We start from the raw sequence: 23170 nt of genomic DNA, 5'->3' as shown, positions 1-23170 counted from the left end.
CCAACAGTGAAACATGGTGGTGGCAGCATCATGCTATGGGGGTGTTTTTCAGCTGCAGGGACAGGACGACTGGTTGCAATTGAAGGAAAGATGAATGCGGCCAAGTACAGAGATATCCTGGAAGAAAACCTCTTCCAGAGTGCTCTGGACCTCAGACTGGGCCGAAGGTTCACCTTCCAACAAGACAATGACCCTAAGCACACAGCTAAAATAACAAAGGAGTGGCTTCGGAACAACTCTGTGACCATTCTTGACTGGCCCAGCCAGAGCCCTGACCTAAACCCAATTGAGCATCTCTGGAGAGACCTGAAAATGGCTGTCCACCAACGTTCACCATCCAACCTGACGGAACTGGAGAGGATCTGCAAGGAAGAATGGCAGAGGATCCCCAAATCCAGGTGTGAAAAACTTGTTGCATCATTCCCAAGAAGACTCATGGCTGTACTAGCTCAAAAGGGTGCTTCTACTCAATACTGAGCAAAGGGTCTGAATACTTATGACCATGTGATATTTCAGTTTTTCTTTTTTAATAAATTTGCAAAAATTTCTACATTTCTGTTTTTTTCTGTCAAGATGGGGTGCTGAGTGTACATTAATGAGAAATAAAATGAACTTTTTTGATTTTAGCAAATGGCTGCAATGAAACAAAGAGTGAAAAATTTAAAGGGGTCTGAATACTTTCCGTACCCACTGTAATTATGTTAATTGAAATGAATCTGCGATCATCTGATACAAATGTAAAAAAAATATTGTCATCAGCTTTAAATTCAACATGATCTGTCAAAATGTAATAATAACTAAACCAGAGAGAACTTTCATTTTCATGTTTATTTACATAGCGTACGGTGCTACAATAAAATTCCTTGTCACCATTTTATTATAAATACACCCTTTTCAACAAGGTTTGACAACCCTCTTTAAAATAAATCCTTCAAACCTTTTGAAATGTAAAAGTAAAATAAATGCTTTAATAGATTCAACTACATTGTGTTTGCACCTTTTTAAATGTTAGTAAATCATGCAAAGCAGAAATAAAGAGTACGGAAATAAAATGATACAGATCATATGTGTTGCTTTACAAAGGACAATCAAAATAAGTATATGCTGTGGAAAATACAAATACTGGGTCTGGTGGCAAAGCTTAAAGATCTCTCTCAATCGTCAATGTATATTACATTACCATCTGTGTAAGGTGTGTGTGTGTGTGTGTGTGTGTGTGTGTGTGGGCAATTGTAAAGTTGTAGCTATTAAACATTCAAACATTACATTTTAGCCCCGTGAGAATACTACATTTATGACATGAAGAGTTATTCTGAAGTTAGATTGTGAGATGCTGTAGTTGGACTGTAAAAAAGGCTGATATACCTGATAACACAGTAAACATACCAGTATGCTCAGCCAGTCATGCATCAGCCAGTGTGCAGTGTAGCACTGCACCATGTTATAATTCTCAACAGCCCAGTTAAGTGTTTCAGAGTATTTTTGCAGGCATTTACAAAGCATGGTATCGAATGAAATGTCATAGAAGCAATTGTGTTTCTGCAACTGTTCGATAAAATCATGATTCAAATGAAGGCCAAAGTCCAAATTAATGCGAGGGGGGTCACTGGAGCTGGAGATGAACTGTGGAGGCAATATCTGAAACAGAGAAATTCAACATTGAACAGCAACATTAGACTTTGGAGCTTAGAACCTAAATGACACAAACGTACCGAGAAATAGTAAACGTACCTTTTTAAAGTGTTCAGAAAGGCGGGCCTTGTATGATGTCAGATGGTGTTAACGGTCATAATAGGCTACAGAGTCGTTCCATTTACGGGAGCTTGCTGTTTTGAGGTTCATCACGAGGTTAGCATGTCGCTGTAACTCCGGGTTATATGACAGACAACTGGGAATGGAGTAGATAATGGGAGAGAGTATATGCGGCAGTGTAGCCCGGGAGAGAAAAGATCTTGAAGCTTGGCGTTCTTAAAGCAGACACTCTTAGTGTTTATTCATCTTCGGGGGAGACTCCTTATTCTGCTCTGCAGAGTGGCAATTATCTTTCTTTTGCTAAATTTTTTTTCTCCCCAAATATTCAGAAATTTACACATGTACAGAAATGCTTGTTTGGTTCAATCGGGTAATGAGCAGTTATAGTGTAACACGCACGATATCGTAAATAGAATCCTGTATGTGGAACCGTAAGTCCTTAAACTTAAAAAAAAATCTTTTTGATAGATATTGGAAATAATAAACAGCTCTTGTGTATGCAGCTTACAGTACGGTAGTCAGAAAGTCTGATAGAATAGCATAGACATAACTAAAAGTAAATGTGACACATAAAATAAACAATGATTCAACTTGTATTAACGTCCTGTAATAACCACATGCAGAGCAGAATAAAAGTAGTCCATATTCCACTGAGAAGTAGGCATCTGGTGAGCACTGTGGCTTTTTAGTGTATCCTTCCCCTAGAAAATCATTGCTTGACTTTCAAACTCAGTATCGACGGCCATAGCTTGGTGAACTAAAGGAAGAGGAAGAGGAAGAGAAGGTTGTTGTAAAACTTGATCCTGTGGCATCGATGCTGCCTCTTCTGGAGCCAGATCTTGAGCCGGACCGTGACCCAGAAGCGGAGCCTGACCCGCTGACGCTGTAGGGACTGTACAGTCCTTTGCTTGATTGGGATGATGCTTCAAGTAGTCGCAGACCAGTCCCCTCCTCTACCATGCTCCTTTCCATAGCATCTTTGTAAGAGATCTTCAGCTTAGTTTTAGGGCACGTGAGGTATTTTGAGTATGCACTGACATCTCGTAACTTCTGAGCAGTGCGTGCATCTAAGGTGCCCTTCTTCACGGCCTCATCTATGGGGACTCTGCTGGTAGCATCTGGTTCAATTAATCCACCGGTGAGATACTGAACCTCAAGGAATCGCTGGCCAGCCTCATAGTATAGCCAGCCTTTCTTTAGGGCTTGGGCTGCTGACATTTTGGTTTTGGTTCTGGGATCCTCAAATCCGTTGCACGCCTTCTGGGCGAGACTGATGCGGTCAACCATGATTTTATCCACAAGCCCCTTGTTCATTGCATCCGCAACAGCAAATTTCTCTCCCGTATTTGGGTCGATAATACCTCCTGTGCAGGCCTGAGCTTCCAACAACCTTTGGCCTGTTATATTGTCCACAAGGTTCCTGTGCATGGCCTCTGTGATGGACACCTTCTCCAGAGTTTCTGTGTCCAAGATTCCAGCCACAGGGCCAGTTTCCTCAGTTGGGTCGTTCCATGTGGTTGCTGGTGCTTTTATAGAAGGTATTGGACTCATGGGGTAAGAGGAAGAGGAGCCAAAGGAGGATGACCGTGATCTGACACCGCTCGTGTTTCCAGATAGCATGTCTGCAAACTCTGTGATGGACAGAGTTCCTGCACGGTACTGTTCCAGAGCTGACTTGTCAATCAGGCCCTTTGAGATTGCATCATCAATGTCATACTGCCGACCAGACCTTCTGTCAATGATCATGGATTTCACAACTCCATCAGATGAGGTGATGGTAATTTCCTCCCACTCACACTCTTGCTCAGCCAGCTCAAGATAGGTCTGGTGGTCAATGAGCCCTTTCTGGTACGCCTCATACACAGACATCTCTTTGCCAGTCTCTGGATCAACGATGACGACCCTGCGCTTGCGAACAGAGGACTTGGATGATGTCTTCTTCTCGCGCTTCTTCTCTTTCAGCAGCAGAAGAGCGAGGCCTGTTTCTGGGTCTATCATACATCTCTCCATCAGTTGCAGGTAGGTGAGATTTTCCTCAGTGTTGGGGTCAAAGAAGCCCTTTGTGTCATCGGATGGGTCAGTGAGGATTTCATTCATTTCCTCATCAAAGAGGCCACGTTCATATGCTGTTTCAACTGGCAAGCGATGGCTCTCCTGTGGATCAATGATTCCACCAGTAGCAATTTGAGCCTCTAGCAGACGAATGCCATGATCTTTCAGAATGAGGCCCTTTTTCATAGCCTGGAATAGTGAGATGATCTTGCCAGAATAAGGATCCTTGTAGCCTGTGACTGCTCGTTCAGCTGAGTGGAGTTTATCTTTAAACTCTTGGCCAACAACACCCATCTTAACAGCGTCAATGACATTCAGTTTTAGGTTCTTAATAGGATCAATTACATATCCTGTGGCGGCTTGAGCCTCGAGGAGCTCAAAGGCAGTCCCTGGTCTGATCATGTTCTTCTTCATTGCTTGGTAAATAGACAGACGGTCTTTGCTAGATTCGACAAACACACCAGCAATACAGCTGGTACCCTCCAGGTATTTCTTCACCTCTCTGCTGACCTCCTCCACTGTAATGGTACCCTCTGTAAGTTCATTGTATGTCTTTTGGCTGATGATCTGTGAACGAAGCAGCTCGTCCACAGTGATTTGCTTTCTGAGACCCTTGAAGAGAAGTCTTCTATCTGCTAGTGAAAGTAGCCGCAAACCACTTGCTTTATCAACTCTACATCTTTTCAGTAGCTGGGCGTAGCTCTGCTTTTCATCTGTCGTTGGATCAGTGTAGCCTCGCACCTCCTCAGTCGGTTCAGATAGTCTGTCGAGTGTCTCCTTGTTGATGTATCCACGCTGCATGGCAACATCTGTAGGGAGGCGGAAGTAGTATTCAGGATCAATTAATCCACCGGTGGCATTCTGGGCCTCCAAAAGCCTCAAGGCATAATCCTCAGGAACAAGGTCTTTTTTCATTGCCTGGAAGAGAGAAATCACTTTCCCGCTGTACGGATCCTTGTAACCTGTAACTGCCCTTTCAGCAGAGAGAAGTTTGTCATGAAGTTCAGGGCCCACAAGCCCCTTGCGTACAGCTTCATCCACTGTCAGAAGTTCATCTTTCACTGGATCGATCATGAATCCTGTCGCTGCTTGGGCCTCGAGGAGATTCAATGCAACTTCAGGTTTAATCTGTCCACTCTTCATAGCCTGGTAAATGCTGATCTTTGGAGGATTGTCTGACATGATTCCAGCAATGCAACCTGTACCAAAGAGGTACTGTTTGACTGATGGCATTTCCATGACCTCCCGAACAGTCATCTTCTCTTGTTTTAAGAGGTTGTATGTCTGCAAGTCAATAATTCGAGCACTGTATAACTCTTCAATAGTAATTCTTCTTCTGATTACATCACATGACATGCTCTGCTCCGACTTTAGAGTCTCTCTTTGGTCAATGATTTCAATGATGATGATTAGCATTCTGTCCTTTGTGATTTGTCCCGAGCGATACTGCTCCATGAGGCGCAGTCTCTCCTCCACAGGAAGCATATTTGAGTTCATGATTTCCCAAATGGTCATAGTCTTTCCTGCAAAACTCTTATGAGGGATCTCAATTTGAGTGTTGGCTAGATCTGTTTCAGCTTGCTCCTCTGTGTACTGATAGGATTTCTCAACAGGAGCAGGAGCTTCAACCTTTGACAGAGGCAGGTAGCACAGACCAGAGTTGGCATCTCTTACACATTTCTCCACCAACTGTTTGTAAGTAACGCTTTCATTGGTGTTGGGATCGGTGAAGCCTTTAACATCGCCTGAGGGTTCATTGAAGGACTTGGACATTTGTTTAGTGCAAAAGCCACGCTGAATGGCCACATCATTGGGAACACGATGGCTGCTGACCGGATCGATGAGCCCTCCTGTAGTAAACTGAGCCTCCAGGAGAGGAATAGCATGCTCCCTCAGAACAAGTTCTTTCTTCATGGCTTGGAATAGAGAAATTGTATTGCCCGTATACGGATCTTTGTATCCAGTCACTGCTTTTTCAGCTGAGAGAAGTTTCTCATGAAGCTCTGGGCCAACAACTCCATTCTTCACAGCATCATCCACAGAGTATTTCTGATTTCTGACCGGATCAGTTATGAAACCAGTTCCAGCTTGGGCCTCAAGTAGCGCAAGCCCAGTGTTTTGCTGCAAAACATTCTTCTTCATTGCTTGATATATGCTTAACTTCTCATTTGAATCTCCCATAGTGATGCCATCAATGCAGTCTGTGCCCTGCAAGTACTTCCGTACCTTATCAGTTTCACTAACCTCTTTAGGTGTCTTTTTACCCTGTTGGATTTGGTCAAATGTCGCCTTGTCAATGATGTTGGAATCAAGCAAAGAGCTGGCAGTGACTGGTGCTCTAAGGCCTTCAAAACAGGCCTCTTCCTTTGTTTTGTCTTCTTTTTCATCAACCATTGTTATCACAATCTTTATCAACTTTTCAATTGTCACCTGCCCCATTCTGTACTGGCGAATCAGCTCTATTCTTCGCTCCTCAGTGATGTATTCAGAGTGTATGATCTCCCAAATTGTGACTTTTCTGCCTTTGAAAGGGCCACAGTCCAGCTCCATAGTTGAATGGTTCAAAGCCTCTTTTGTCTTCGCCTCTGTAACCTGTTTGTCTTCTTTTGGCTTTGCAGCCTTCTTTGAAAGAGGAAGCAACAGGAGTCCAGTTTCTTTGTCTGGGACACATTTGTCCATGAGCTGAGCATACGTTGAATGCTCTTGTGAGTTAGGATCATAAAACAGCTTTGTGTCATCAGTGTTTTTGTTCAAGGTTTTGCCGATTTCCTCATCAAAATATCCACGCTTACAAGCCACCTCATGTGGGATGCGATAGCTGTTAACAGGGTCAATGATTCCACCTGTTGAGAGTTGTGCCTCAAGCAGCCGGATGCCATGGTCTTTCTTGATGAGGCCTTTGTTCATGGCTTCAAACAGAGACACCTTCTTTCCTGTATACGGGTCTTTGTAGCCGCTGATGGCTCTCTCTGCTGACAGGAGTCGTTCATGGAGTTCTGGGCCCACAAGTCCCGACTTAACCGCTTCATCAACAGGGAACTTCTCATTTTTGACCGGGTCGATTACACACCCAGTCGCTGCTTGAGCTTCAAGAAGGTTTGACACAGTTTCTGGTGACAGTAATTCTTCCTTCATAGCTTGATAGAAAGGCATTTTCTCCTTGGTTGCTTCATTCAGTAGTCCAGCAATGCTCGGTGTTCCTTGTAGCGCCTTCTTCACAGGCTCCATCTCGGAGATCTCCTTCACCGTTATCTTGCCATTACTCAGTTTGTTGAACAAGTCTTTGTTTATAATCTTAGACTCCAACAGTTCACTGGCAGAGACTGGAGCCCTCAAACCATTAAACATGTTTTCTTTATCCTTCTCCTTGTCTTCCACAACAGTGATGACAATTTTGATAATTTTCTCTACCGTGATCTTTCCTGTCCTGTACTGGCGAATCAATTCTCTTCTTTGCGGTTCTGTAAAGTACTCTGAATTTATGACTTCCCAAATGGTGACGGTTTTGCCCTTGAATCTTCCAAAAGGCACAACAACGTTTGACGTACTGAACACGTCTTTGGTCTCCAGATCTGTGTATGTTCCCTCACTCTCAGCAGCTTTCTCGCTTACCGGTAATATCAGCAGTCCTGTCTCTGCATCCTTGGTGCATTTCTCCAGCAACTGTTTGTAAGTGAGATGCTCCTGAGTGCTGGGGTCAATGAATAACTTGCAATCATCACTGGGATCAGTGAGTTTCTTGTTCATGTCTGCATCAAACTGACCCTGCTTGTAGGCAGTCTGAAGTGGCACTCTATGGCTATTGATGGGGTCAACGATGCCGCCGGTTGCAAGCTGTACATCCAGGAATTTGGTGGCTGGCTCATTTTCAATAAGTCCCTTCTTCATGGCCTCAAAGAGAGAGATTTTGGCTCCGGTATAGGGATCTTTGAAGCCAGTGGCTGCTCGCTCTGCAGAGAGCATCCTGTCATGAAGCTCGGGGCCAATTAACTCTTCTTTAACAGCCTCGTCGACAGTGAGGAGTTTATTTTTCACTGGATCTACGATGTAACCAGAAGCTGCTTGAGCTTCCAGGAGCATTGTGGCAGTGTTGGGAGTGATCTGGTTTTCAGTCATAGCCTGATAGATGCTCATTTTCTTTTTGGATGGAGTCAAGACACCTCCTACACAGCTCTGACCCTGAAGACATGATTTAACTTTATCAGTCTTTCCGAGCTCTTGCACCGAGACTTTTCCCTTTTTCAATTTGTCCAATTCCTTTTTGGTCAGGACACCAATGTCATGAAGCCTTTCAGCGGGAACCTTCTCTCTAATTCCATCAAACGCAAACGGTGATTCTGCAGCCTTCTTTGCTCCGTCCGCTTCAACAGACCCATTGAAAACTTTCTTTGTCGTTCCCACCATTGTCATGGCAACTAACTGCTCCTCAGGAACCTCATCAGTCTGGACTTTCATGTCCTTCGTTTCGGAGGCACCCTGTTTGGAGGCCACCTCAAGACTCTGGAGTTTCTCCCTGAGCTTCTTGTTTTCCTCTCCCAGGAGTTTTTCTTGTTCAAGCCTCTTCTTTTCGAGCACTTCCATTTCTTTCTGCTTGTTTTTCATCTCTTCTTCAGCCGCCTTTTGCTTCTTTACAGCTTCATCCAAAATGGCCTTGAGTTTCTTCTTCTCCTCTTCCATTAGCTTCTGCTGACGTTCTTGTTCATCTTTCAGAGCTTTAGCCTTGTTGACTTCATCCTCAAACTGTTTCTCAAGCTTCTTTTTCTCATCTTCAACAGCCTTTTCTCTTTTCAACAACAGTAGCTTCTCTGTGAGGAAGGACTGCTGAAGAATGGCCTTCTCTTGCTCAATTTGCTCTTGTTGGGCATTTGCCGTCTATTTGGAAAAAAGTAGAAGACAATCAGTAAAATTTCATTGCATGTAACTTGTTATTCAGACTAATAGTTTTGGAAATATGCTTTCTTGACGAGAGTTGGATGAGACTGACCCTATTCCCTGTATGAAGCTTAGCAAACAGACTAAACATGGAGGGAAACATTTAGCTCTGTCCACAGGTAACATCTGCCGACCAGCAGCTCTAAAGCTGATTAACATACATGCAAAGACCAGAGTGAACTTAACAGAGCCAAGCTAGCAGTTTCAAGTCTTTATACTAAGCTAACATCTCCTCTTCAGCTTTTTCCACCTTTTTAAAAAAATCTAACTTTCTGCAAGAAGGTGAAGACTATTTCACAAAAAGTCCTTCAATGTTTTACTAGTGACCACTTCAACTCTGCAGTATTGTGTTTTGAATGGCATTCATATAAATTGCTGATTGTTACTTTAAGTCTCAGCAATTTGCATGAAATGCTACATGTTATCCCACAAATACTGTAGTTAGAGTGTTGACTGTGTTAATTGGAAGGGTTGTGTAAATAGATTTTACAGTCAACATACCTCTTTAGATTTTTTCTGAAGTTCCTCCGCCTCCTTTTTCAGTTTCTCCTTCTCATTTTCAAGGCCAGCGATGGCTTCCTTCAAGTCACCAGCCTCTCTGGTGCTCTGCAGCCTCTGTGTCTCCAACTTCTGCACGACAGTTTCTGTAGTTTGCTTTTCTGTCTCCTGGAGACGCACCTTTGCTTCATCTGCTTGTTTTTTGAATTTCTTAGCCTCCTTTTCAGCTTTTGACTGAGCATCACTGAGCTCTTTCACCCTCAATTTCAGTTTCTCCGCCTCAGCTGAAACTTCAAGCTGCCTCTTTCGCTCAGCCTCTAATGATTTTTGGAAGTCCCCTGTCTCCTTATCAAGGCGCTGCTGGATCTGCTGTTTGTCCTCTTGTAGTTTTTTAGCCTTTTCCTGTGCCTGGTTCTTCTGTTTCTGGAGCTCCTCTGCCTCGGCTTTAAGTTTGGTAGCCTCTTGGATGGCCTGCATCTTCTCCTTTAGCATTTTCTCTGCAAGTGCCCTCTGTTCCGCCAAGTCAGACTCAGCGGCCTGTCTCTGCCTGGCTGCTTCCTCAGCTTCCACAGTGAGTCTGGCAGCATCCTCCGCCAGGCTCTTCATTTTCCCTGCTTCCTCCGCGAGTACTTTCTGTGTTTTATCTTTGTCTTTCTGCATGAGGCGGCGGTTTTCTCCCTCAATCTTAAGCTTAAGTTTCAGGAGCTCGTCCATCTGGATCTTAACTTTGGACAGTTCCTCCTCCACCTGTGCCTTTTGCTTGACGGCATCATTTACTTCACCTTTAACTCGCTGAAGCTCCTCATCCAACACAGCTTTCTGCTTATCAGTCTCGTCCAGCCGCAGTTTGACCACTGTTAGTTCCTTCTCAACCTGTGACTTCTGCTTGAGTGCTTGTTCGGCTTGTTTCTTGTGCTTGGCCATCTCTTCATCAGCCTGCTTCTTCTGCTTCAGTGCTGCCGCCTCAGCTGCCGCTCGCTTGGAGGCCTCCTCCTCTGCTTCTTTCCGCAGTCTCTCCGCGTCTTTTTGAGCCTTGGCTTGTTTTGCGGCTTCATCCTCTGCAGATTTTTTCTGCTTTTCAGCTTCTGCAGCTTTTTGTTGGAGCAGGGCAGCCTCTTTCTCTGCTTTCTCTTTGGCCTTCTCCGCTGCTTGTGCAAGCTTCTTCGCATTTTCAAACTCATCTTTCAGCTTTTGCTGAGCGAGGCCGTCTTCTTTATTCTTGCTGAGAACATCTTGGGCTTTCTGCTCTGCTGAACTGCATTTCTGTGCTGCTTCTTTGGCCAGAATAACCTGCTTCTCTGCATCTTTCTCCGCCTTGTCTTTCTGTTTATTTGCTTCAGCAGCTTTCTTTTTGAGACGTTCCACTTCCTCCTGAGCGACTTTGCATTGTCGAGCTGCCTCTTCTTCTGCTGCAGTAATCCTCTTCACCTTCTCCTCAGATTCTTTTCTTTTCTTCTCTTCTTCAGCTGCAAGCTTTCTTAGTTTCTCAGCCTCTGCCTCAGCTTTGCGTTTGCTCTTCTGGGTTTCCTCAGCAATACCCTTCAGCTTCTTTAATTCCACCTCTAAATCCGACTTGCCCTTTGAAGCTTTCTCAAAATTGATTTTAATTATGTGAATTTCCTCTTCCACCACCTTCTTTTGTCTCAGAGTTTCTTCCACGATTGTTTTTTGTCTCACCAACTCCGAATCCGACGAGCTCTTCAGGTGTGTGATTTTCTCTTGTATGTCTTGTTTATGCTGAGCAGCTTGATCCTCCAGCAGCTTTCTCTGATAAGCTTCGTCCTCCGCTTTTCTTTTCAGTCTTTCATTTTCTGCTTCTTTGGCTTTCAGGGCAATCTCGGCTTCGATTTTCAGACGAGTTGCCTCGTTGATGGCGGCCAGTTTTTCTTTAAGTATTTTCTCGGCCTCAGCTCTCTGCCGCGCTGCCTCATCCTCCGCGGTCTGCCTCTGCTTCTTTGCCTCTTCGGCGACTGATCTCATTCTAGTCGCTTCGTCAGCAAGTTGTTTCATTTTCAACGCTTCAGACTCAAGAAGCTGCTTGCTCTTTTCTGTGTTCGACATCGTCTGCTTCTCAGTTTGAAGCTTCATCTGCAGAAGAGCATCCATTTCGCTTCTGACTTTGGCCAGCTCGTCTTCCAGTTGCTTCCTCTGGATTTCGGCAGCAGTCACCTCATTCTTCAGACGCTTGAGCTCATTATCCAACAGGCCCCTCTGTTGTTCAGCATGGTCAAAGTCGGCCTTCAGTCGTATGCATTCCTGTTCTGCAGACAGCTTTTGCTGGGCTACTTGTTCTGCAAATTTCCTCTGCTTTTCCAACTCATTCTCTGCATTCTCCTTCTGTTTAAGAGCAGCATCTTCAGCTTTAGCCCTTTTCTTGGCATCACGCTCAGCCTCTAACTTTTGCCTCTCTGCATCCTCTTGAGTCTGACTCTTCTTTTGAGCTTCCTCTTCAGCTTGTAGCCTCAAGCGGAGAGCCTCATTAGCTTTTTGTCTCCATATTTCAAGCTCTTTCTCTGCTTGCTCCCTAGCTTTGTTAGCTTCCTCTTGTTGCTTCCTGAGCTTTTCAGCTTCCTCCTGCAACTGAAGGACGGTGCCCTGCTCTTTCTTAAGGGATGCCTCCAGCTTTGTTGTCTTCTCATTGAATGACATGGAATGGGATTGCAGCTGTGTGGCGGCACTCTTTTGTGCCACCTCCTCTACTACTTTGATCTGCCTCAGCTTCTCCTCCTCAGCCTGTTTCATGCGCCTCTCTGCCTCCTCTGCTTGCATTTTGAATTTCTGCAGGTCTTCCAGTGCTTTCTGCTTTTGCTTGGCTGCCTCTTTTTCTGCCTCAGATTTCCGTTTCAGCTCATCTTCTGCATTCTTCTTCTTCTGAGTCTCTTCAGTCACTTGCTTGCGAAGCCTCTCTGCTTCTTCCTGAGCAGCTTTCCTGAGCTTCTCGGCGTCGGCAGCCTTGTCTCTGAGCTGCTGTAACTCGGCCTCGGCTGTGCCTTTCTGTGTTATTGTTGTCTCTAACTGCAGTCTAATTATGTGGATCTCCTCCTCGATTTTGGTACGACTGACTAGCGCCTCCTCCAGCTGGTGGCTCTTGGACTTGATCTCCTGCTCGGACAGACTCTTCAGATGATGCAGCTCATGCTGTATGTTTTGCTTCTGTTTCTCAGCATCCACCGCGACATCTTGCCTCTTGCTGGCTTCTTCTTTCATCTTCAGCTTCAGCTCCTGGGCTTCTTGTTCCGCTTTGGCTACTGATTTAGCGTGAGCCTCCGCCAACTGTTTCTGTTTATCTAACTCGGCTTGTATCTCTGCCATCCTTCTCCTCTCCTCTTCTTTCAGTTTCTCTGAAGCTTTCTGTTTTAGTAGAAGCAAAGGGAATTGAGAAAATGTTAGAGGTGTTAGACTACGAAATAAAACATGTAGGTACATGAAAATGTAAATACATGAGAATATGTTACAGTTAATTATCTACAACAGATACAGTTATTTTTCATTAGAGAGAAGATACAGTATAGGGAGATGCTTATCAAGTTAATTTAATATGTGGCACACAGAATGACACTTTACTTCACAACATCACAGTCACTACACGTCGCTCTCATGCACTTGAGGTATTTTAATTGATCAATGTTTTGTATAATGTGTGATGCAGTCTGGTTATATTTTATGGGTTTGTTATAAATAAAATATTGTATGTAGTAAAAGTTTTTGTTTTGAATTTGATATTTAGGGTTAGACTCCTCCATCTTTACATTCATACATAGCAGCTTTCCGTAAAATGTGTAGACTCATTGAGAGGACAGAGGCAAGGAATAATAGATAAATTAGCAGCATGCAACAGAAGATACCAAAGACAGCAAGTCAGAATACCCCCACCATGAAGAACAGCAGAACGATGCAGCAAACACAGCATGATTTGATGTAAACTCTGACAACAAACATCAAGAGACAACTTCTACTCTTTAGTAACATGAGCGATGCGTTGTGTAATTGTACAGATGATTGACATTCTAAAAAGGAAGGTCCAGCACTTTAGAAACCTGTCATATTTATCTCTAACAGTTATTTCTGGTATATTTGTTAGTAAAATAAAACAAAAACTGTTTTACAGCTGAAACTGACAGAAAAATAATTGGCAACTACTTTGATAATCGGGGGGATGTGTTGCCTTTCTTTGTTGTATATCATTTAAAGATCTTATTTTCAACTGAAAGCTGGAAAGTAGCACGTTTTCACTATTTTTTATTTCATACACTAAAAGAAATCGATTAAAAAATAAATAAATAATGAAAATAATTAGTTGCAGCCCTAAACAGTATTGATAAAACTACCAATACGTCCTTTAAAAAGTGCTTTTACGACAGTTATTATATTAAAATAGTAGAAATACATATATCTAGTGAATTTCATTAAAAGTTGACATGTCGCAAAGTGAAACCTGATGCCAATTGATTTGAAATTGAGACTTAACTCAATAACGAAAGGTCTCCAAAGAATCCTGAACCTTCCCTTTAGTACAGACAAGGGTCCGACACAGACGGATGACATGAACTGTGAGGTGTTTAGTTCTTTCTTTTAAATACCTGGTGCTTTGGGGTTAATTCATCTCTTAAGGGTGAGATTAATATTCATCATGACAAAGCACTGGCGAAGCAGGTCAAAAGGATCAAACACAATAGAAAGTTAGAAAAGGGCGGGGGGAAAGTAAAAGGTAAAGTAGATTGAAAAATGATACATCTGAGAAGGCAGGCAGCCAAATTGAAGCCTTCAAATCACAAGTGTGGGTGATTTCAAGAGGAAATAAAGAAGCGGATTCTAAATCAAGCAGTTGCAAAACGGAAGTGAGATCAGGGCAGATGGCTGCAGCCAAATCAGAGCCATATGTGCTGCCTGTGTGACACGATCTGACTAAATACACAGTGTAGGGGAATGAGAGACATGTACTGTAGTGGGGATGTGATGTGCTGAAACACCAGGATGAAACCGTTTGCTTCACCACTGAACGCTGTCCTGTCATTCTACACGGAGTAATCATGTTCAAGTTTTGAGTGCCAACATTTTTTGGTAGGAATTAATGACAAATGATTTCCCATACATCAACAGGTTAACAGGAAAAAGGGGTGGCGTTGTTTACGTGAGTAGGACTTTGGGTTTTTGACAGAAACCTGCTCCCGCATGTCTCCAGAGTCTGTGTGTGATTACCTCGTCATGCTCCAGGCGGCGCTGCGTCTCCGTCATGAACTTAATGTACTGGCTGGTGAGGGTCATCAGCTCACTGTAGCGGGTTCTCAGAGTAACGTACTGAAAGAAATGCAGTGGATTTATTTATACATTTCTCACACTCTTTATAATATATTACTTGGTCCTCAGGATTATGTGTGTAAGCGTTAACGGGATAGTTTGAGGTTCTTAATGACGGGGCAGCAGCAAAATGTATTTTAGAAAGCTATGGGGACAAAAAGTGTCCTCTATATATATCTAGTACATTTCTTCAGCTGTACCTTGATGTCAGACAGCCCTTTCCAACGGAGAACCGAAGCCTTTATCTGTGCTCTCCTCAAAGCCACAAAAACTTTAAACTTTATTACAATTGTCTGGGTGCAGTGTCTTACTCAATGACACCATGCGGGCAGTAGGAGCCAGAGAACTGCCAGCCTTATGATTCATGGACACGCCGTTCTACCCACTGAGCCACAGCCGCCCGGAAACAATCACTCCACCTCGTAAAACACGCGAGTGGCTGGTCTACCTCGACCTCGATTGGTTAGTTTGCTTGTGTTTTGTGTGACTCTGCTGAATCCGAACCAACATTTTAAAAATACCAAAATATCGAATCGAGGCAGCGGTAGACCAGCAACTCCTGTGTTCTGTGAGGGAAAATGAGGGTTTTCGTCACAGGAGTCTGGTGGCTTTGAAGAGAGCATAGATGGATACTACGGCTTCAGTTCCCCGTTTGAAAGGTCTGTCTGACTTTTACACTCTTTTAGAAGTCATAAATACATTTTTCTCTTTCAACAAACTGCTCTAGTGACTATGGATGAGTACCTCAGACAACCTCACTTCAAAACATCTGAACTCTCCCTTTAAAGACATTTTCATAGCATCTTTTCATAGAGATTCATACTCAACCATGGTAACCAACTGGCTGTAAGCACATCGTTGCTCTTCTGATAAACTTACCTCTTGAATGATATCATCAGATGCACACTCCATTTTGGGTTTCTTTAAAGGAGATGCTATGGGCTCCTGGAGGGCTTTGTAAGTCAAAAGCTGGAGCTCGTAATCCTAAAAAAAAGAAGAAAATAATCTTAAACCAAGCCCGAAAATAAAGAATAGTAGTAACGTTTAAAGTATTGGCACATACCTTGACTGAATCAATGTAAGCCTTTGCATTTTTCTGGCAATTTTCAACCTTTTCTTTGTTTTTCTCAATCTCTTCCAGGAGTTTCTGTCAGTAAAAATAAAAACATTTTAAAAAACATTGTTTATCAACACAAAGCCATATCTACTACTCTTAATATCATGACTATAACAGCCAGTAAGTTATTAAATCAGTGAAGTGCACTCTAACTAAATCTGTGCTATGTGTGACCACCAGAGGGCATCATGACCTAACGTCCCTTCACCCCTCACAACTCATTCCTTTCTTTTATAATACCTTCTCCTCTGCCAGTTGCTCCTTGAGAGCCTTGCTGTCACCGATGGGCACAGCTTGAATCTTCTCCTGCCTCTGCCTCGCTTCTCCGAGCCAGTGGATGAGCCACTCGTAGCTTCCGTTGTAGGAGTTCATGTGGCGCCCGAGGAGGTCGAGCTCCCGCCTCCTCAGGTCCATCTGAGCAAACACGGCCTGCCAGCGATCCAGCAGGCCGTTGACCAGCTGACGGTAATGCTCCAGCTCGGCGTCGCGCTCGCTGTGGATCCTCGTCATCTTGTCGTTGACAACCGTCGCCTTCTTCAACTCGTCCTGCAGGCGGTCGAAAACAACCTGGTCGGCCTCTGCTTCAGCGTGCATTGCCTGTCAGACGAAAAGAGCAAATTCATCACATTTGAACGCAATGCAGTCCAGTTTGGGAACAATCCTCGTATAACTTAGAGTTCAATCATAGTATAGAATAAAATATGTACATTGATCCTCAAAAAAAGAGGAAATACCTTCAGCTGACTGCGCTGGTCCTCCACCTCCTTCTCTTTGGCTGGCACTTTGCTAACATCACGCAGACGAGTCTCATAACTCTTCAGTGTGTCTTCTGCGTCTTTAGTGTTTCTGATCACGACATCAATGGTCTTCAGCCTGAAATCAAAGAGGTTTGCACTTATAAAAAAAGCACAATACCAGATGGAAATTCACCGCGAAGCGCTCAGAGAGTCACAAAAGCCTCACTTGTCCAGGTAGACGGAGGAGAGGCCGTAGACGTGGTCCATCTTCCTCAGCGTGACGTCCAGGTCGGAGCGCAGCATCGGGGCCGAGCTGGTCTGCTGAGGAGACACCAGGACCTCCTCGGTCTTCTCACTGATGGAGTTCAAGTCTTTCTTTAAGCCCTCCAACTCAGACTGGACTTTCTGTCATTGAAAAAATGGAGGTGGTTAAGAGAACTAATATTATAGCCAATAATATAAATATGTTACCATTATTTTGGCAGTAAAATCAAACGGTTAATGGGATATGTAGCAGGATACCTAATGAGTTTTTAAGCCCATCATAACTAAGTTTATGACGCACTGCTGAGCTTACAAACACTCCAGGAATACTGTTTGATTTAGGTTACTATCTTTCCTTCCTGACTTTGTGTTGATGTTGTAAATCTCAGTTATTTTGCACTGATGTCCATTCGTACCATTTGCTCTGCAGTCTTCAAGGCGCAGGCTTTGAGCGGCTCCCTGTCCACAGGCTGGCGGAGACGCGTCATTGTTCGGTTCTCACAACCCTCCAGCCTCAGACGGATGTCTTTGATATTCATCAGGTACGTCTTACACACAGACTCGTCTTGCTCTCCTGGTTGGATTGAAAAAAAAAAAAAAAAGTAGTGATTATAAGAACACAAACTCTGGATAAAATAAGCCCGTTGTTACTCCAAGTGTGATTGTGTGTATTACATTACAAATATTGTCTATGATTTGCGAAAGTATTAATGCCACATTGTGCACAGTAAATGTACTTCTTCATGCTTGATTGGTTTCACGTTGATTATTCGTCATAGTGGTTAATTGATCAGTCAATTGATTTAATCATTCAGTGGTAAAGATTGACAATCAGCTGCTGTTAAACCCATGCAGAGACAAGAATGCAACGATGAGTGAAGTTAGGAGGGGTCCCAGTGAGGAACTTGAAGCTGATTGAGTTAATGGATGGGATGAAACATGACACGCACGCACGCACGCACGCACGCACTCCTGTTCAGCCAATCAGAAGCTACTACTGCACACTGTAACTGAAGCACCTTACCTGCTCTGGGTGGCACATAGCCTGTAATGTGAATCCAACAGTCAACTTACACTCAAATGACCATGGCTGAATTTCAACACAAATGTCTGAGAAATGATTCGATGAGAAACCCACTAAAAACGGAATAAGTGTGTCTCGTAACCAATGAAAGACCATGTTGGGCTGACAGGAGAACCCGCGGTGGTTCATGAAATACTAAACAGCACACACCTTGCTCTGCAGAGCTGACCATTGTGTTGTAGTGCTGGTTGGCTCTGTTGTAGTTGGACTCGACCTGCATGCGGTCCTCCGCCCCGAACGTCTGGGAGTCCTGGCTGTCTCTCAGGAAGTCCTGGTAGTGCAGCTCCAGGTTCCTCAGTGCTAGACGGTACTCCTCCACCCTCAGGGTCTTAAACTGCAAGGGTGCAGATAAAGGAGGGAGGTATTAAATGTTGTTCCTTTATTTAAATAAATGATCGGCAGTATAATAACAAGTAGAATGTACACTAAGTATGTCTTAAGGAAAGTTTTTTTTTACCCTCAGTAGTGTGAGGAGAGGCTGAACCAGATAAACCAAGTTCATTTGAAGTCAGATTTGTGTTTGCATGGTAAGTATGAACCTAGATATAATGAATACTTGTTTCAATAGAGGTGAAACAATAACCCTGGCCCCTTCATCTGAATTTAAGTTTACTGAAGCCCTGAGAGGAAAGACAGAAAGACAAAACCCTGCTGATCTAAGTCTTATGTAAGTAGTTTTCTCTCATGTGTTTGTGACTTGAAGGAACAGTGTGTTGGATTTTTTGGCAGAAATAATATTCGAAACTAATGCATTTATCCAAGTTTCCTTTTTTGAGGTGAAAAATAAGGTTTTGACATTCATGTTTTCTTCCAGAGAGTTTCAATCTCTCCATGCAGTCTAAACACAAGGTCCACATATTGTGTGTTAGCAAGTTATGTACATTAAAACTCACCATGAAGAAAACATGAATGCTTTTAGAACATTTGGCAGTGGTGTACTTCTGCCTCTTGTGGCCAAAATGATCAAAAATTCAAAAGGTTTTTTTCACCATTTCTTAAGTCGTGAACACCGGAGAGACAACAATTAAGATCAGACATGGATCCCCAGAATTTGACTTTCTCACTGACCTCTCTGGGCTTCAGAGTAACTGAGGGGGAACTCATCCGTTTCCACATATTAATGTATAGCAGATATAAAAGCAGCAACTAAAAATGAGCAGGTATACTGGCTCAAACAATATCATGGTTAGCAGAAGTTAAAATACTCTTCTGCAATTCGTCAAGTTTAATGACGATGTAGATGCTGAATATATTAAAGTAAATATATCTCTCCCTCCTGTCTTTGGTAACCAGTTACATTCATTGTCACTGTGCTTCATGGATTTTATAACAACTTAAAGTCACTGGTAGTGCAGTATGCCCGGTGTTCTTACCATGGTGACGTTCCAGGTCTTGATGATGTTGATGTCTCTCATCAGGTACTGCCAGGACAGCATGCTCTTCATGTCCACAAACATCGTCTGCCACATCGTCTGCAGCCGCTGGAGGTTTCCGTCCAGTCTGAGGAGGGTTAATGGAGATCAGCACTTAACGCCACACTGTGTACATGTGAATTTAGAGTTGAAGTGATCTCAGACGGCGACTCTCATCTCACCCGGCAACACTGTTCACAGCCTCCTTATTAGTGGGTGGAACCAGGAAGCAGATGGACGGCACGGACGACTCGCTGCCTTTGTCGTTCAGCACCCTCCACTTGAAAGGCTGCGAGTTGTTCAGCAGAGCGCACTCGTCTCCTCTGTGGACTGTGATCTGGGAGAAGGTAAACAAAGATGCTCATGTCTGACTGACTCAATCTACTACTTGATATTCCTTTAAATTGGACGCAGCTTTTGAACTCCTTCATATTCCATTCTGAATTTAGCAACTATAAGTATATTTAACAATATTAAATAATTGAATCAATTCTGGTTATATCCAAAAATATTAAACAGAATGAATTAGTTAAAAATAATAACTCCGTGCAGTTAAGAGGCCTACCTCCATCTGCTTGAAGTCGCAGACGGCCTGGACGGGCTGTTTGCCCTTGATTGCGGTAGCGGGGTTTCGTGGTTTCAGCTGGACGATGGTCTTGGCCCTTCGCTTCAGGCCTTCCAGGTGAGTTTTGAATTCAGTCAGTTGCTCTCTTTCATCCTGTGAAGATTTAATAAATTGATGTTTGATGGTGTCCCATGCACAGTTATTATCGTTAAGCATTCTCTTTTCACTACAGAGCCAAGGTGCGATAACAGTGTCTTGATGCGTTTGGTAAGTAAACAACATAATGGTGAAGGAACCCACAGCTGCGTCCTGCAGTAGATCTTCCAGCCGTGTGACTGTGACGGAGCGGTCGCAGGTGTACCTCCTCTTCATTGCGTCCTGCATCTTTTTGATCTTGTCCTCCGCCTCCTTCACGTCAGAGAAAAACTAGACGAGGACCAAAGTGGAAGAAGTTAAGATGCAGCTTTGAGAAGTCGCCCTGAATACCCAGGCAGCAACAGGGGGTCAAACAAAAGGGCGACACGTGTACGGATGGACAAGTGAGCAATGAAGAATACTCATCCTGCTTTGAGTAAGTTAACTCTTTATAGATAAACATCAAAGGGACAGTTTTTCCACCACAAGTGCTATTTATCAATCTAGATTTTAGTGTGAGTTGCCGAGTATTGAAGATATCAGCCGATGTAAAAAACACATTGCTGTTGAGTTTTGTATTTGTTTTGGCGCTTTGAGCGCCACAAGCCCAGTGCCATCTTGTTCCATTCTACTGGAAAGAAGGCAGACATCTCCACCACTCTCACCAAAACTGTCTGGATTGATAAACAGCACTACAGATAAGAGGATAAATATGTATTTTTGGGGGTGAACCGTCCCTTGAACTGGGGTCTTGTGATGTAAGTTAGTAAACATACCTGGTAGTAGGTGGTGTTTTCTTTCAGGTGGGTTTCGACGCAGCAGCACAGCTGGAGGATCCAACTCCACTGAGTCTGCATAGCTGCAGTGAAGGCCTGAGCAGGGAGGGTAGTGGGGGAGAACAGGTGTTTTGATGAGGAGGGTAAACTAATACAGTCAAAGGCTTTAATTAAAACGTCTACAATTTGAGATGGTGTTTAGTAGTCAAGTGAGTCCTTCTCCGTCCTAAATCATCTTACCTCTACAGTCTTCCTGGCAGGGTGACCGTCCCTCAGCAGCTTGTCTCCGGTGACCTGGACATCGCTCATCTTCTTCTCCCTGAGCTCCAGATCTCTCATCAAACCCTGCTCGGAAGCGACAACCATCAGAATCACATCACATTCATCATCGTCACTATAAAAGCACTGCCGGTAAACTTTGTCAGAACACTGCATTGCATCGTCACTCTACCGAGTAGTTGTCCTTCTTGGCTGTCATGTTGGTGTTTCGTTCGCTCCAGTCGTAGTTGACCTCCTCCTCCTCTTTGTCGTTCAGCCACATCAGCTCTTTGGTGGCTGCAATGACGAAGGCGTGGAGCTGGTCCAGGTACTGCAGACGAGCCTTAGAGGCGTTCTGTAAGGGAGCGTATGACAAATACATTATGGTGCCTGTTGAGGGACGGATTCTGAAGAAACTGGATGGGAACAGAGCGCTAAAAAGTGACATCATGGTGAAGTTTCATGCTGTGTTGACTTTACTGAACCTCCATGAGTTCAGCTTTGGAACAGCCTTGTCTTGCTTAAGTTAAAGAAATGAATCTCTTTACTCAGGATCTCTTCTCATGTATGTGTCGTAGCTTACCAGGAGCTTGCTGTACTGCAGCTCCAGTTTTCCCAGATACTCGCGATAGGCAGCTTTACTGGCAGGTGAGATCTGACTCTGGAGCAGGAAGAGGCAATAAGAAACATTCAAAACAGGTCAGTCAAGATATAATGGGAAACAATTCGAAAGAAAAATACTTTTGGCGATTCTGAAGAGATCACATTTTTTCTAATATTGAATATTAAAATCGAAATCGGAGTCTTCTTCACAATGGCAGTAACATGACTTTATATTATGCAAACCACTAAAGAAAGACAGTTAAGGGAAGGAGGTTTTTACAAATCATCAATGCTACCAGCTTGATCTACTACGGCTACTATGCTACACCCAATAACTCAATTTTCCTTCCCAGATCAAATGTATCTCTGCTCATGTCAGCTCAGAAGTCTGTACCTCATCCGCCTTTGCCCTCTCGATCTTGGAGCGGAACTCCTCCACAGACTGGTGCAGGCCACGGTGGCTGCCCAGCTGGGACTCCACGGTGGGCAGGTCGGTGCCCCACTCGCCATCATCCACCCGCCGTTGGTTGTCCTCCACCCAGCCCAGCAGATCTAGGATGTAACGCATGGTGACCTCATCCAGCTCAGGGCGCACCCTCATGGGGGCCTGCTGCAGGGTGGTGACCTGTGCGGTGTGGATCTGAGTCATGGGGATCTGTGTGGTGGTCACACCGGACTTGAGGCGCAGGTTGTACTCGCTGCGGAGGTTCACCAGCCTCTCATGGAGACGATACACTCTAGAGCCGGAAGAGCAATACAGAATGTCAATTAATTCATTGATTAGTCAATCAGGAGAAAAATAAATCTACATTATTTTATAATCAGTTCATTGTTTAAGTCATCAAGAAAAAATACCAAATATTCACTGAATCCAGCTTCTCGACTTTGAGGGAGATATTTGTTAATTATTATCTTCGTGTTCTAGACTATAGACTAAATAGAAAATGAACGTCAGGCTATAAATGACAGCATAGTTGATGTATTTTATAATGTAGAACAAAAGATCTTTGGCGTGTGTTAACCACAGACCTTATTTCAGGCTTCTAAACAAAAGATCATTAAAAAAAAGGGAACTGGAAGTGTGAAAAACAAACTCATTTCCTATTCCTGCAACACTCTATTGAGTAGTTAAAAAAAGAGATTAGCAGATCAATTGATGATGAGAATACTCATCAATTGCAGCCCTTATGTCAAAGGTTGGTCATTTTAAATGTTGCAAAGTTTGATTTTTGCACCTGCGATACATCTGTTCAGCCTGAAGGTGGCGCCCGTCTTTGAGCAGCTGAACATCATTGAAGAGGAAGCGGATCATTCCTTCTGCTTTGTCCAGGTCTGCGTCCATCTCTGCTGCGTGCTGAGCAGGTCTCCCTGAGCTCAGCAGCCTCACGTCCTGCAGCACGGAGACAAACAGCGTTACATGTGGCTCTCATGACTCTGGGTGTGGTGCGTCCTACATGCTTGTGTCTCACCGTCTGCAGCAGAGTCTCCACCTGGTTGAGCTGCTCCTCACACACCCCCGACTCCATCTGGACCTTACTGACGACCCTCTGAAGTCGCTCCAGCCTGCAGAGGGAGAGGGGGGAGGTCGAAGGTCAGAAAACACTTTAAATAAGGTAGAATAACTGACAGTCAAATTAGCCTCCATGGTACTTTCTAGCTTTTTGTCTGATGTGATTAACAGATTATC

The 23170-nt window shown here is 43.9% G+C and overlaps 1 protein-coding gene across 25 annotated transcripts in view; it reads right to left on the bottom strand.

Annotated features, from left to right (window-relative positions):
• Positions 1–813: 813 nt before the first annotated feature.
• The window catches only part of pleca (plectin a), a 92840-nt gene continuing 70483 nt past the window's right edge, over positions 814–23170 (bottom strand). For 19 of the 25 annotated variants that reach the window (XM_031874762.1, XM_031874765.1, XM_031874769.1 and 16 more), the window contains 23 exons: positions 22953–23046; positions 22719–22873; positions 21878–22220; positions 21464–21541; positions 21074–21235; positions 20863–20967; positions 20623–20718; positions 20012–20137; positions 19712–19864; positions 19329–19483; positions 19108–19234; positions 17885–18068; positions 17675–17695; positions 17067–17224; positions 16613–16791; positions 16384–16522; positions 15890–16246; positions 15596–15679; positions 15412–15516; positions 14434–14532; positions 9238–12585; positions 1732–8676; positions 814–1638 (listed from right to left, as the gene is read on the bottom strand). In XM_031874762.1, the coding sequence (XP_031730622.1) occupies positions 2482–8676; positions 9238–12585; positions 14434–14532; positions 15412–15516; positions 15596–15679; positions 15890–16246; positions 16384–16522; positions 16613–16791; positions 17067–17224; positions 17675–17695; positions 17885–18068; positions 19108–19234; positions 19329–19483; positions 19712–19864; positions 20012–20137; positions 20623–20718; positions 20863–20967; positions 21074–21235; positions 21464–21541; positions 21878–22220; positions 22719–22873; positions 22953–23046 (12463 nt within the window). In that variant the 3' untranslated portion in view covers positions 814–1638; positions 1732–2481. Of the gene's footprint in view, positions 1639–1731; positions 8677–9237; positions 12586–14433; positions 14533–15411; positions 15517–15595; positions 15680–15889; positions 16247–16383; positions 16523–16612; positions 16792–17066; positions 17225–17674; positions 17696–17884; positions 18069–19107; positions 19235–19328; positions 19484–19711; positions 19865–20011; positions 20138–20622; positions 20719–20862; positions 20968–21073; positions 21236–21463; positions 21542–21877; positions 22221–22718; positions 22874–22952; positions 23047–23170 lie in introns of those variants that run through there. The other 6 variants (XM_031874771.1, XM_031874768.1, XM_031874780.1 and 3 more) reach the window with 3 other exon arrangements.

The sequence above is a fragment of the Anarrhichthys ocellatus genome, unplaced genomic scaffold, assembly GCF_004355925.1.
Source record: "Anarrhichthys ocellatus isolate YVR2014 unplaced genomic scaffold, GSC_Weel_1.0 scaffold84, whole genome shotgun sequence".
NCBI classification, from domain to species: Eukaryota; Metazoa; Chordata; class Actinopteri; order Perciformes; family Anarhichadidae; genus Anarrhichthys; species Anarrhichthys ocellatus.
The sequence above is the reverse complement of the archived record's forward strand: the minus strand, read 5'-3'. Positions and strand labels throughout refer to the sequence as shown.